Source organism: Electrophorus electricus, chromosome 10 (assembly GCF_013358815.1).
Source record: "Electrophorus electricus isolate fEleEle1 chromosome 10, fEleEle1.pri, whole genome shotgun sequence".
NCBI lineage: Eukaryota > Metazoa > Chordata > Actinopteri > Gymnotiformes > Gymnotidae > Electrophorus > Electrophorus electricus.
In genome coordinates this window covers 23,344,297-23,359,555 of record NC_049544.1, presented here as the reverse complement: position 1 = coordinate 23,359,555, position 15,259 = coordinate 23,344,297, and the positions used below count along the sequence as shown (strand labels likewise).

At 45.9% G+C, this 15,259-nt stretch overlaps 2 protein-coding genes across 3 annotated transcripts in view; both read left to right on the top strand.

Moving 5' to 3' along the window:
- Positions 1–7,731, top strand: part of agtr1b (angiotensin II receptor, type 1b) — a 10,322-nt gene extending 2,591 nt beyond the window's left edge. Inside the window, exons 2-3 of one of the 2 annotated variants that reach the window (XM_035530400.1) lie at positions 4,454–5,688; positions 5,842–7,731. In XM_035530400.1, the coding sequence (XP_035386293.1) occupies positions 4,575–5,684 (1,110 nt within the window). In that variant the 5' untranslated portion in view covers positions 4,454–4,574 and the 3' untranslated portion in view covers positions 5,685–5,688; positions 5,842–7,731. Of the gene's footprint in view, positions 1–4,453 lie in introns of both variants that reach the window. The other variant, XM_027021905.2, reaches the window with a different exon arrangement.
- Positions 7,732–8,095: 364 nt separating this feature from the next.
- cpb1 (carboxypeptidase B1 (tissue)) lies at positions 8,096–15,136 on the top strand. Its single transcript, XM_027021914.2, has 11 exons — positions 8,096–8,268; positions 8,394–8,469; positions 8,909–9,033; positions 9,368–9,467; positions 9,572–9,673; positions 9,902–10,006; positions 10,238–10,348; positions 10,785–10,875; positions 11,247–11,449; positions 11,641–11,725; positions 13,126–15,136. The coding sequence occupies exons 1-11, from the start codon at positions 8,096–8,098 to the stop codon at positions 13,311–13,313; spliced, it is 1,359 nt and encodes a 452-aa protein (XP_026877715.2). The 3' UTR covers positions 13,314–15,136.
- Positions 15,137–15,259: the final 123 nt, after the last annotated feature.

Below are 15,259 nucleotides of genomic sequence, written 5' to 3'. Positions count from 1 at the left end.
CAAAACACTAACATGTCCTGTAAAACTCCTTATCCTCTCTGTAAAACTCTATACTTCAGTCAAAACAATAAATGCATGCTACAAAACTGTATAACTCACTCATACAGTAATGCAGCATTTCATTAGCAAACACATACGAGCATTCAGGAATCATTCACAGGCCAAACTTTAACTACATGCCATCAGGGATGCAGATACAAGCCTGGGCTTGGTCCCACTGTGCTATGGCTGTTTGGTTAACGTTCTTGACTAGGAAACGGAAGGTTGCCGGTTCAAGTTGCCACTGCTGGGCTCTTGAGCAAGCCCCTTAACCCTCAAATGGTATTCAGTCATAATTGTATATCTTTTGGATAAAAGTGTCATGTAAATGTAAAGGACACCTGCTGTAATTCACAATGGCTCACTACAATTACAGTTAAATTGCACAGATGCTTCAATAAAATAAAGTGAAATGTAGGAATGAAAAATAAACTTCACTGAGGGTGCAGGAATTTTACTGGGCTTCATACAATATAGTCCTGTAAAACAGGTGCATGCTCAAATGCAAAATAACCAAAATGACAAAGGTTTGCCATTAGCATTACTCTGCCTGGTCTACTCCATCTCTGACATTGGGTCCCATGTGTCAGGTTGCAGAGAACATTTTCCCTGGCAATGCAGTATGTGAGAAAGCTCCAAGCATACCTGACCCTGCCCTGGCAGTCTGGAGACATGGTTGTCTACATTGGCATTTGGTCATAGCGACGGTAATCCTGAACTTTCCATTACCAGGCAGGAAAGAATTCCTCACTAGGTTTGAGGAATGTGGAATATGGAAGTATAAAAATTCTAGACACGCGTAAACAAGCCTTAAACCAGACCCTCACTGCAGATGTGTGAAGGAATGAAACATTGTCCCGTGTGACTCCAGGATGCTGGCCGTTGCCCTGAAGAGCTCTGTTGATTGGTTCGGAGTTAGACGCATGCAGGCTGTCATAAAGCATTAAGTCAGGCCCATTCTGAGCTGCAGTCACGGTGTTGTGGTTTGAGCATGTGAATTTTGTGTCTGTTTTGGGAAAATTCATCTCAGTTAATTAAGAATGGAGACTGATGTGCGAACAATGAGAAAGTGTTCAAAGTGAGACTAGGCCGACATGAAACCATGATGGCAGACACTAGGTGGCAGCAGAGAGACGAGAAAAATCCAAGTTCAGACAATAAATCTGAATTCAAGTCGCAGCTAAAATGTTCAATGACTAAACCATTTTATAAATATTTTTCACAACCAAGAAAAAGATTATGTATCAAAAACAGAGGTCACAAGAAAAACATACTTTCATTATATTTTATCATTTCAGCAATACTAGAAAAAAAACAAACATTTTTACACTGTTAACTTTAGTACTAGTTCAAATGTTCTGTGGTCCTGGCTGGACTTTTATATTTTTACCAGTTCAGTTCTTGAGCCCTTGCAATGAGAAACCACACATTTCCAATTACTGTTTTTCTGCATTCTACAAAATAAAAAATAACAATATAAACATTATTTATTTTTAAATGCCCACATGAATTAAGGTATGTCTAATTAAATCACCTTTAGCATTTTAATGTAATTTTAATGTAAAAATTGTATAAAATCAAAAACTAAAATAACTGATTACACAAAAAGGGGAAATGGCTGATGTGTTGTTTTTCACTGCAAGGGTTTACTTAGTAAAAATGATAATAACAGTTCTGTTTATTACCATTTTTACAGTTTAAGAGAGACACTCCTATCTTAACAACACTTATAATAGTAAATTAGGCAGACATATACTAGTTGAGTTATTAAAATGTTATCAGGAACTCAGACACACCACATCAACCTATAAAATAGGTTCCTGTGTGTCATGGCCCCACCCCCACTGGGCGTGTAACTGCCAGACTGTCAATCATCCACATCAGGCCTTGAACTCCACCCCCTATACCACAGCAGGCCTTTAACCACACCCACTAAATCACAGCACCCCTTAAATCACCATACTAAACTTATTAGGTTTGAAAACATAATTGAAACATTTGAAACATTTTGGAAAAATATGAAATATGAGAGAAACTGTTGCACTGGCGTTTGCACTGCTTAGTTTTACAGTGTATGCAGTTTCGTTTTCTGGCAGTGAAAATCAAGGCACTGCTTTCTTCATTACCAAGAGTAAACAGTCTGTAGATGTCTGTAGGTCAGGTGTGAGCCCTGGACGTCTGTAGGTCAGCAGTGAGCCCTGGACGTCTGTAGGTCAGCAGTGAGCCCTGGACGTCTGACCTGGAACTCTGTAGGGCTGCTTTTCCTGAAGTCGGGATGATATTTTATCACTGGTGCTGGCACCCCAATGTTCAGCTCCTGCAACAAACAACACATCTGCAACATCTGTAACTAATACGGCTGTTTCTACTAGGCTGAGAGGCCATCTTAAAGGAATGCCTCGGCCATAAAACCAGAGAAAACAAGTTTTATTTAAAACACACACGAAACCGCTCTGCTGGAGGAAACAAGAACACACCACTGGTTAAGAGTCAAGCCCCACCACTCCCAAGTTGCCACTTAACCCACAAGTTGTGTTCAGTCATAATTGTAAGTTGCTTTGGATAAAAGTGTCAGATAAATGCCAAAAACGTAAATAAATGTAAATGTACTACTGAAGGCTAATGGTAAGAACAAGCTAAAATATAGACACCTTATACATGGCCATAGGCATAGACATTTGAATGCGACATAGACAGATGAATGATTCTGTGTCATAAGGCTCTTTGTTGTGAAATGTCTTACACTTACGTTTATGAAATGCTCTAGTTTGCCCTCGTGTGGTCAGCTGTTAATTTGAAAACAAGCACTTTTGTGTTGTGTCGGTAAGCTTACACAGTTTTCTATTGATGTGTGTGCAAAACAGCGTTTTAATTATTGCATGAATTTAATTTTACAGGAATTAAAAAGGTTTTTTGTGGTTTTGACAATAGGTAATAATAGTAATATTAATACTACTACTAAGACTAATACACCTACTGCTATTACTAGTAGTAGTAGTATTAGTAGTAGTAGTAGTAACATTTGTAAAATTTTAGAATGATAAAAATGACAGAAAACAGCAAGTATGGGAGAATGAAAGAATGAAAAACACCAAACAAAGACAAAATTTGGCAGCCAATAAATAAAGCCAAATTCAGTAAAGAAAAAGAACATTAAGACTTCACAAAACAGAGACATTTTGCGGTCATAGCAGTTAAACGTTTACTCCAGAGTTTTATGGACGAGCAAAACAATACTGTAATGGTCTTCTGGCGTCCCGATACTTTTTAATGATCTGAGAGGTAACTGGAGCCAGGCTGGCATAAAACCACAAGCACAGTTGAGCAACACACACCTTGAATGGAGCTGTTGCACTGAGTTTTAGGGGTAAGTTTTACCAGACCAGTAAATTGCTGTTTGATGATCTGAGTGATTTATTTGGAACATGTGAAACTAAATCACTCAGATCAGAGCAGGGCTAAGACAATGAAGACGTTTTAATGATGAGGGCCTTGTTTTAGTAACTTGCGGAAACCTGAAGTGACTGCTGCTGCTGTGCTAAATTTTCCACATTTCACATGACGACCTTTAGCAGGCGTCTCTGGAGCTGCGGGGCCATTTTGCGCTGCACACATGTTGGACGTTCTCACAAGTTTCCATGGCCTGCCTGAACCCCTGCTGGCCTGTTTGCTTAGGTGTGTGCTGATTACAAGTTCACATACTGCGTCCCAGCTTCCACAGAGCATGATGCGTGAAAATACTGCCTCACTCTCTTTCTCTCTCTCTCGCTCTCTCTCTCTCTCTCAGCTCAATTCTGTCTCTCTGTCTCTCTCTCTCGCTCTCTCTCTCTCTCTCTCAGCTCAATTCTGTCTCCCTCTCTCTCACTCTTTTGCTCTCTCTTAACTCAACTGTCTGTCTCTCTCTCTCTCTCTGTGTGTGTCTATGTCACCTCTGTCTAACCTCTCTCTCTCTCTCTCTCTCTCTCTCTTTCACCATGCTGAGTGCCCCCTGTAGTATGTCCTCCTCATTAGAACAGTTCATAACACTGGAAGTAAAAACCTCTCCCTCAGGCCTTTACTGCCATCTCTGCGAGGACAGCCCCTTCCGCAAGGACGCCATGTTTTTACTATTACCCCACAGTAGCTGACAGAGACATGGAAGAGCTTGGCCACGGGTTCCGGACTGCCAATCTATGATTCTTTCAAAAGGCCATTTTCAATAACGGCTGTTATGGATGCCATATCATTTTACAGACATGACATAAATGGTGGGGGCAGATGTGGAGTTGAACGTAAGGTTTTTAATGAGGAACTGCAGTCTGAGCTGCTTCCTGCCAGGGCACCGCGGGGTCGGGCTTCGTGGGCCATGACTCCAGGAACGTCATCTCCTCACCTCCGTGGCTTGACATTTATGTCGTGCTTTTTGTTTTTACAGCAGACGGTGGGGCCTCCGGATCACGGTGGGGGTCAGTCAGTCTGGAAGCCCCCCACAGATGCAGCTCATAAGATCCGATAATCCTTGAGAGGAGAGGCGGGATCTTGGACGAGGGGTTGAGATGGAGAACCTGACCACAGAGGTGAGCGAGGGCGTGCACATCACGTGTAACGCATCCGGCCGACACGACTTCATCTTCACGTTTGTGCCCGTCATCTACGCCTGCAACTTCCTGGTGGGCGTGGTGGGCAACAGCATCGTGGTGGCCGTCATCTTCCGCTTTATGAAGCTGAAGACGGTGGCCAGCGTGCTCGTGCTCAACCTGGCTGTGTCAGATCTGACCTTCCTGTTCACTTTGCCTTTGTGGGCCACGTTCACGGCCACGGGCTACCACTGGCCGTTCGGCAGCTTCCTGTGCAAGGCCAGCGGCGGCCTGGCCGTCTTCAACTTCTATGCCAGCATCTTCTTCCTCACGGCGCTGAGCGTGGACCGCTACCTGGCCGTGGTCCACCCCGTGGGCTCCAGGCGCCACCGCACGCCCCTGTGTGCCCGCGTGTCCTGTGCGCTGGTGTGGGTGGCGGCCCTGCTGCTCAGCGCGCCCGCCGCCCTCAACCGCGATGCGCACCAGGTGAAGGGCGGCGCCAACACTCTGTGCGGCGTGCTGCACGGCGGGCAGAGGCGCCACGTGCTGGTGACCTTCGCCGTGCTGAAGAGCGTGCTCGGCTTCCTCGCACCCTTCCTCATCATCGTCACCTGCTACTGCCGGATGGGCCGCGCCCTACTCGGAGCCCGGGGCGTGCCCAGGAAGAGCACCCGCGCACGGGGGGACGAGACGCTACGCATGCTGGCCGCCGCCGTGCTGGCTTTCTTTGTGTGCTGGGCCCCTCACCAGGTGGTGTACTCCATGGACCTCCTGGCCATGCTGGAGGTGGTGACAGACTGCCGCACACTTGACATCATCGACACCGCCATGCCCTTCAGCATATGCCTGGCATACTTCAACAGCTGCGTCAACCCCGTCCTCTACGGCTTCGTGGGACGCAACTTCCGGAAGAACGTCCAGCGACTGCTACGATGCGGCCCGGTGTCAGGCAGGCTTCACCCCCACACCAGCAGCAGGACCAACACTCTCTCTCAGCGAGCCTCCAAGCTCCTGCATCTGCCCAGCAGTAAGAAGAACTCCGAGCGTCGTACCAACCCACTGGAAGAGCCAAAGACCTTGCAGATTTAAACCAGTGAGATGGGTTTTGTTTTGGTTTTTTTCTGATTTTTATTTATTGGGGTCTTTTGGAAAGGATGTAGTTAAGATTGTTGTTGTTGTTGTGGTTGTTCTTGTTCTTTGCGCACTGAGTCCATTATCCAAAAAAACAAAATGTCATTTCAAACAGGACATGCAGTGTCTGCCATGTGCCGCAAACCATGGGACTACACAGAATTGCAGGACTACAAAGAACTGCGGGACTACACAGAACTGTGGGACCACACAGAACTCCTTTGGATGAAGCTGTACATGTGCTATTTCTGATGTAGATTCATGCACTTACAGTCAAACATTAGTCTTGCTGTACCTTCTCTTATCAACATTAGCACTAACAAAACGTGCTTGGCTAGCTTGTTTGCTAAAGGCCACTTTTAGCCAGCCAATGAGAAAGGCAATGTTTCTGCTACTTTCACACTTTATCCCACAGAAACAGCAAGAGCATTTTTCTCAGTTCGTGAACAGGAGCATGACAGCTGATACACACCTTCCCAAACTTTGATCTCTTGTGATCGGCTTCAAAGAGTTCAGCACCAGTGTGAATGAGCCGTTGAATTCATGACTGTCCAGAATTATCTCTGAATTTAGACCCAGTGTGTCCCTCAGAGCACAGCACATGTGTCACAGTGATCCTGTAGATCACCTGGTGTAGCTAGGACAGCAATGTGTCTGCAAACCCCACAGAACTGTCATACTGATAAATACGTTGATCTGGATAAGAGTGCCTACCAAACGATGTAAAAATGAATTATTATGACAAAAGCATTTATGGAAGTTGTGGTTAAATCATTCCTGTTCCTCCCTTAAACATGACTTAATGAAATCATTATGTGTTTTAGAACTGGATGTAGCTGACTGATCCACCAGAAGAGATTTATACGAATAGACCCAAAAGTCATTCCCAGGTCGAGAGATGTTTAGCTATGTATAGATACATTGAACATAGAGGGCAGTGGGACACATTGGCACCTTCATACAGATGACCTTGACACTCAGAATGTCCGCCATAGGTCAGAGATGTCCTCGCAAAAACACACATGCTTTCAAGACTCTGTTTACCTGACATTTAGCTTCCTTAGAGGCTAACGCACTTAAAAAGACAGCGACAGGAATTACAAACATGATAGCAGTGTAGTGGATATAGCATAAAGGTTGGTAATCTGGATATAGCATAAAGGCTGGTAACCTGGATATAGCATAAAGGCTGGTAATCCGGATAAAGCATAAAGGCTGGTAATCCGGATATAACATAAAGGCTGGTAATCCGGATATAGCATAAAGGCTGGTAATCCAGATATAGCATAAAGGTTGGTAATCTGGGTATAACATAAAGGCTGGTAATCCGGATATAGCATAAAGGCTGGTAATCCAGATATAGCATAAAGGCTGGTAACCCGGATATAGCATAAAGGCTGGTAATCCGGATATAGCATAAAGGCTGGTAATCCGGATATAGCATAAAGGCTGGTAATCCGGATATATCATAAAGGCAGGTAGTGTCTTCTCTGAAGGCTTAAAGTAGATTCTAGATATTTAATGTTCATAGAAACAGTGTAATATTTGTGATAATATGCCATAACAGTGGTCTGTAATAATTTATATCTCTGTTGTAGTAATTCATATGGGTTATTCTGCAGTTGGAGTTCCTGAACAACTTGTTCAAGAAAATTTGTTGTACACCTTTGTTTTTTAAAAGGCTACGTAAACAAAAATATAGCATTTGTATTTTGACTTTTGGAACGAACAGTTCTCCTAACATGGTTGCTATTTTTAAGAAATGTCAGAACTAATATATTTTGTGCAGGTTTGTAAAGCATTCTTAATGCTTGTTGAGCCCAACAATACCTCTGAGAAATAAATGTGGGAAAATTCATGCACATTTTATATGTATTTGAATAGAGACAAATAAATGAAGTCTCTATAAATGGATGTTTTATTATGCGGGTGGAGAGATCTGATGTTGTCCTGTTGTATTGTTATTTAATAAACGTGGAAAACTCTCATCAAGTCACAACCAGAACAGGTTGGGTTGTTCGCTCACTCACTCACTCACTCACTCACTCCTCTCTCTCTCTCTCTCTCTCTCTCTCTCTCTCTCTCTCTCTCTCTCTCTCTCTCTCTCTCTCTCTCTCTCTCTCTCTCTCTCTCTCTCTCTCTCTCTCTCTCTCTCTCTCTCTCTCTCTGACACATGGCCTTGGATCAAATCTCTCTCTCTCTCTCTCTCTCCCTCTCTCTCTCCCTCTCTCTCCCGCCATACCTGAATCCTCTATAATGAGAAACCTTCCTTCCTACGTTAATCATTTAAAGAGCATCATACCAATCTTTTTTTTTATTTTTTATCACAACCAGCCTGCAAACATGCACCTAAAATTGCGTTATGCCCAATGGCTGTAGCACGTGTCTGTAGAAAGACCCCCGGTGATTGGGTGAGGCCCGAGGGCCCCACGGGTTATAAAGGAGGCCCTCGGAAAGCAGCCGGTCACACTGGCACCATGAAGCTCCTTCTGTTCTTGGGACTGGCAACAGTAGCTCTCTGTGAGCTGAAGAAGTTTGAGGGGTAATTTCTCCGAATTGTCTTCTGCACCTCAAAGACACAAGTTGACATTGCCTTGAAGTAACAGTCCTGAGGGACAGAAAGCAGAGACATTATCTCTCACTGTTTGTATGTTTTTTCTCTTTCAGGGACAAAGTTTTGCGTCTGAAACCTGTGGTTGCTATGCATGTGTCATTTATTGAGGAGCTGGCTAACAGCATGGAGGTACAGTTGTCTTGCGATGGAGAACCATTTTAACGAGCTATTACTATATGCAACAGGTGTATATTTCATTACAAGGTGCTGATCTCATATCAGTTTAAAATATTCCATTTTTATTGGAGTATGTTTGAAGTGTAGGAAAACTTACAGTCACTGCTCTAAAGTCAGCAGGGAGTCATACCTCTGTCATAGAGGTAATACAAAATCTTATTACTACTAATAATAAAAAATAACTTAATTAAAGAAGACACCAGGCAAGTTCTTTTGAAATCTAAAACAACCCATATGTATTTTCTGTAGATATGTGTAACAGTTAAATAAGGTTTAACAATTACCATATAGCTTTAATCGTGTGTGTGTGTGTGTGTGTGTGTGTGTGTGTGTGTGTGTATGTGTGTGTGTGTGTGTGTGTGTGTGTGTGTGTGTCTGCTACCCATTGCAGGTAGATTTCTGGAGCCCTGACAGTGCTGACATGGTCACCGTTGGCATGGACGTTGACATTCATATTCCTGCCTCCCACGCTGACATGGCCTTCATCATGCTACAACAGAGCGACATGAAGTACAAGTAGGAGACTCTTCTACGACATCATCATCATCACCATCTTCGTCATCATAATATCGGGCAGGGTGGCTTAATAAATGTGGTAAACAGGAAAGAAACATATCACATTTATTCAAATCAACATTTATAATCGCAGAATTCTGAACATTGGCTTTCCTCTAATATCACCATGAGCAATATCACAACCATATGAAAGTTTATTTATGATGGGCTTCGTAGTTCAGTGCAGGAGGGTAACGAGCCTTCGCTGTGAGGACAGCATACCAAACGTAACGTGTCTTCTCTTTGGAACCCTACGGATGAGTTCACGGTCTGTCCTTTTTGTCCTGCACTGCAGGGTGCTGATTGACGACGTGCAGGTGGCGGTGGACACCCAGCTGGACAGTGGGATGAAGACCAGGTCCCACTCCCTCACAAAGTACAACAACTGGGACACGGTGCGGCAGCCCTGGCGTTCCCTCCGCGGTGTGCTCACGGCTCCTCCTTTGTGCTTTGCATGCGCTGCGCCTGCTTTTTGACGCCATGGTGATGTGCATTTCAGGTGCAGGGATGGATCAGCTCCATGACCTCAGCCAACCCCACCCTAATCAGCAGATTGGTCCTGGGGAGCACCTTCGAGGGCCGTGCCATGCACCTGCTCAAGGTGAGTCCGTGCCAGGGCTTAGAACAGGAACGGGGTCAACAAAAGGTCACGTCCAGTTTCACATGCCCTTCTATTCTAATACAGTGCATGGAAAATTAACGTGATAGTAAACTCCTAACCTAATAAACACATATGAATCACAAAAGCATGAAGTAGTTGCACGAGGTAGTGAAAAGATGACTCCGCTGAGCGGGTCTGGTAGTAACGCGCATGCCGACGGTCTCTCAGATCGGAAGGCGCACCGGTTCCACCAAGCCTGCTATCTTCATGGACTGTGGCATCCACGCCAGAGAATGGATCTCACCCGCGTTCTGCCAATGGTTCATCAACAAGGTATGTCCAGCCACGCCCCACGCTGCCAGACCTGGTGGCATACGCGCAGGGGTGGTCCTCAGCTGACCTGATAATGCTCCATAGCACTCTGTCCCTGCTACCTCACGCTGGTACGCAGTTATACCACAGAGAAACACACATCCAGACACACACAGACACACACGGTCCACCCTCTATTTTCCCCTCTGCTTGGCTGCGGTCCCGTACGTCCCACTGTGGTTTGCGTTACAGGCCGTGTCCACCTATGGCACTGACTCCCAGATGACCAGCCTGCTGGACACCATGGACATCTTTGTCCTGCCTGTCTTCAACATAGATGGCTATGAGCACACCTGGAAGATTGTACGTCCCCCCGTTCTGGAGATCCCTGCGCTTCACTTTCATTAACACACAAAAGACAAACTATCAGAGGGTATTCACATGGAATTCAGAGTGAACAGAATTTGTTTTGCTTTTTCACTGTTTTCACTTCTAAATGGATGCACTTTCTGTAGGCATCTCTCTCTCTCTCTCTTACTCTCTGTCTTTTTCACTCTCTCACACACACAATCATACACTCTCTCACTCACTCTCACACACACTCTCATTCTCTCCCTCTCTCTCTTTCTCTCTCTCTCCCTCTCATTCCCCCCGCCCCCCTATAGGTTAAGATGCTTTGGGAAAAGTAGACTGTAACATCCCTGAAATATCCCTGCATTGATTGTCTATTGCCAGTATGTGTGTTAAATGAGAGGTTAGGGAATGATCTAGAACATGCTGGTGTGCTGTTGTCCTGCAGGACAGGATGTGGAGGAAGACCCGTTCTCGGAGGAACGGCTCCCCTTGTGTGGGTGCCGACCCCAACAGGAACTTCGACGCTGGCTGGTGCAGTGAGTTTGATACCAGTCCACCACCATTACACACAACTAAAGATTATTTTAAAGTGCTGGATCTCACACCTGCCACTGTAATTATTTATGTGTCAGTATGTCAATAAATGTCTATTTATTAAATTCAAAGTGACAGGAATTTGACACTTTTGGACAACACGTGTGAAAAGTGGTAAATTTAAAAACTTGGACTGATGGGATGATAGAAACTGTTCACTGTTTGTTACATGAACATATGACACCGACACTGATCACTGACATATAAGGAATGTTTAGTTCAACACAGAAATATTTCCCTCTCTCTCTCTCTCTCTCTCTCTCTCTCTCTCTCTCTCTCTCTATCTCTCCCCCCATCTGTCTCTCTCTCCTAGCCTTGGGAGCCTCAAGCAACCCTTGCAGTGATACGTACTGTGGTGCCTCTGTTGAGTCCGAAATTGAGGTCAGGAATGTGGCGGACTTCATCCGCAAGAACAAGTCCGTCATTAAGGCTTACCTCACCATCCACTCCTACTCCCAGCTACTCCTGTTCCCCTATTCCTACAAATATGACCTGGCCGCAGACCACAACGAACTGGTACGGCTCCACACACACACACACACACACACACACACACACACAGTGAAGATTGCTGCTACAGATGAGATCCTTCCTTGGGGAATAGTCTGTGTTTCCCACAACCCTTAGCGCTCAGGAATGCACATGCAGACAGCAGCATAAGTAAATAAACAGAATGTATTTACAGAATGAGTGTGTGTGTGTTCCAGCTGCAGGTGGCAGAGGGCGCTGCTGAGACACTCCGCAGTCTGTACGGCACGCGCTACACCAGCGGCCCTGGTGCCACAACCATCTGTAAGTACCTCACACGCCTCACACTGCAGCCCTCGTACCTCACACGCCTCACACTGCAGCCCTCGTACCTCACATGCCTCACACTGCAGCCCTCGTACCTCACACACCTCACACTGCAGCCCTCGTACCTCACATACGTCACACTATAGCCCTCGTACCTCACACACCTCACACTGCAGCCCTCATACCTCACACACCTCACACTATAGCCCTCGTACCTCACACACCTCACACTGCAGCCCTCGTACCTCATACACATCACACTGCAGCCCTCGTACCTCACACACCTCACACTGCAGCCCTCGTACCTCACATACGTCACACTATAGCCCTCGTACCTCACACAACACACAGCAGCCCTTGTACCTCACACACCTCACACTGCAGCCCTTGTACCTCACACGCCTCACACTGCAGCCCTGGTACCTCACACACCTCACACTGCAGCCCTTGTACCTCACACAGCTCACACTGCAGCCCTCGTACCTCACACACCTCACACTGTAGCCCTCGTACCTCACACACCTCACACTGCAGCCCTCGTACCTCACACACCTCACACTGCAGCCCTCGTACCTCACATACGTCACACTATAGCCCTCGTACCTCACACACCTCACACTGCAGCCCTCGTACCTCATACACATCACACTGTAGCCCTCGTACCTCAGACACCTCACACTGCAGCCCTTGTACCTCACATACGTCACACTATAACCCTCGTACCTCACACCTCCCACTGCAGCCCTTGTACCTCACACACCTCACACTGTAGCCCTCATACCTCAGACACCTCACACTGCAGCCCTTGTACCTCACATACGTCACACTGTAGCCCTCGTACCTCACACACCTCACACTGCAGCCCTCATACCTCATACACATCACACTGTAGCCCTCATACCTCAGACACCTCACACTGCAGCCCTTGTACCTCACATACGTCACACTATAGCCCTCGTACCTCACACCTCCCACTGCAGCCCTTGTACCTCACACACCTCACACTGTAGCCCTCATACCTCTTATACATGATACATCACAAACTGAAGTCAGGTTTTTCAACATACAAAACAATCCCAACACTTTTCACTGGGGTATTTGGGAGACATCTAGGGGGACACACAGAAGTAACAGTTCTGCTGTCTGCAAGTTCTGAAATATAAAAATAACATATAAAGTTCAGGATGAATTCTCAGCTACATACAACTGTATGTTGTAGCAGTAGCTCTCTCTCGCTCGCTCTCTTTCTCTCTCACTCTCACACAAACACACAATCTCTCTCTCTCTCTCTCTCCCTCTCTCTCTCTCTCCCTCTCCCTCTCTCTCTCTCTCTCTCTCTCTCTCTCTCTCTCCCTCTCTCCCTCTCTCTCTCTCTCTCTCTCTCTCTCTCTCTGCAGACCCTGCTGCTGGCGGCTCCGATGACTGGGCCTACGACCTCGGCGTGAAATACTCGTACACCTTCGAGCTCCGTGACACGGGTCGCTATGGTTTCCTGCTGCCAGAGTCACAGATCCAGCCCACGTGTGAGGAGACCATGCTGGCTGTGAAGTACATCGCCGCTCATGTGCTGAAGAACCTGGTCTGAGGCAGGAACCACCCTGGACAACCAACCAGCAGCTCAGAAACCAAACCTCTCTTCTCTGATTGTAACTTATGTGGACAAGTGCGAGGGGGACGATAATAAACCCCTATTTCCTGCTTTCCGGGTGCTTTTTTTTAAAATTTGATTGAAACATATTTAGCTGTTTTTTATTTGCACTGGTACTATGCAAGTGCTCTGATGTACAATGTCTTAAAATTAGGAGAATATTAAACAAAGGGTCATAGAACACACACGCACGCACGCACACGCACACACACACACACACAAGTTACAGTTACAGATACCTTTCACAATTTCAAAATAAGAGAAATATTTCATATGTAACTCCTGCCATCCAAAGATATGTTATAAATTTGCTTTTTTTAAAGTACTGGAGCGTCAGCAGTGTGGGTATCTTCTAGTATACATAGAATAGCAGAAAGACCAGTCAAGTGATTTCAGGATTTACTACATCGACCAGAGGAAAGCAGAACACAGATCACAAACTGACAGAGATCTTCTAAGATTTACAAGCAATGTACTCAACATGAGTCATAAATGCATCCTAGTCAAAAACTACAAATTAAGATCATTTCAGTGTTGTTTCTGTATCATAAACTATCTGAGCCTGCATGAGATAAAACTTTCACAGCTTCCCTTTGTTAAGAGGAGAGAATGCAAACAGAGACGGCATTCTATACACAGAAGCGTTTCCTGGCAATCTGTTCCTTAAATAGCCCAACTGCACAATAACAGCTCACACATTTAAACCCCAATCACACAGTTCGTCAGAGCTCTGTGTAAACACTCCAGATCCTCAGAGCTCTGTGTAAACACTCCAGATCCTCAGAGCTCTCTGTAAACACTCCAGATCCTCAGATCTCTCTGTAAACACTCCAGATCCTCAGACCTCTCTGTAAACAAGCCAGATCCTCAGAGAGGAAATGGCAGTGTTTCTGTATGTTTGAATAGGTCTCTCTGGGCTGAATGAAAGGCTAGAGTGGATGAGCTAAGAGCTCACTGTGCGTCTGCCTCGTCTTTGGTCCCGTGGTCGCCCCCTAGTGTCCTGGCGCCGGTTCCAGCGAGGAGGGCCCAGAGTAGAGAAGGGACGGATGAAGGGGTCCGGCACCCTTCAGCATGGACCAGCTGCGCACTACGTGCCAGCCGGGCCGTACACGCTCCATGACTGCTCTTTTATGCGGCCGAGCACGCAAGCCACCACCAAACGCCTTCGGAACGTCGCACAGTAGTACAGAATACTAATGAACAGGGAAGCTGAGGGTGTGCACTTCTGTTAAGAACAGCATTTAGACACAATCACACTGCTGTAAACATCAATGATGTGCATAACTGTTATTACTTATTAATAAGAAAAACTACCAGACAGCTATTTGGAGTAACATGTTATGCTCCATATCACTAGCAACATAATACAGACATGAAATAGTTAATAATAAATCTAGTTAAGTCAAGGTGTCTCAGTTGGCTTGACCATGGAAAATACAATCCACTGTTATTCAATGTGATTCAGCAGACACACAGTTCTAGTACTCTAGATGGCCACTAGATGGTGTACATGTACAACTGCACCTGAAGCAGTTTGGCTAGTCCTGGTGTGTTCGTCTGCCTGCTTATAACCGCGTAACGCGTTATGCACGCGTCTGTTATACCAATAACGTGCAGACAACGCCGACGAAGATGAAGTTTATATGAGCAGCGGCACACAAGACTGAGACTAAGCCTGAAAAAAAAGAGACCTAAACCTTTAAGCGACGGTGACAACGCAGTGCTTTATATGGAGGTGACAACGCAAGCATTACGCTCAGGAGCGAATGCACCTGCCGTGTATGCACCTGCAATGTCCAGGCTCGCCTACGTCACGGCTCGGGCGCCGTGCCTTCTGTAGTGGGCGTGAGAGCGCGAGAAAGACTGTGGGTCACGTGACGCGG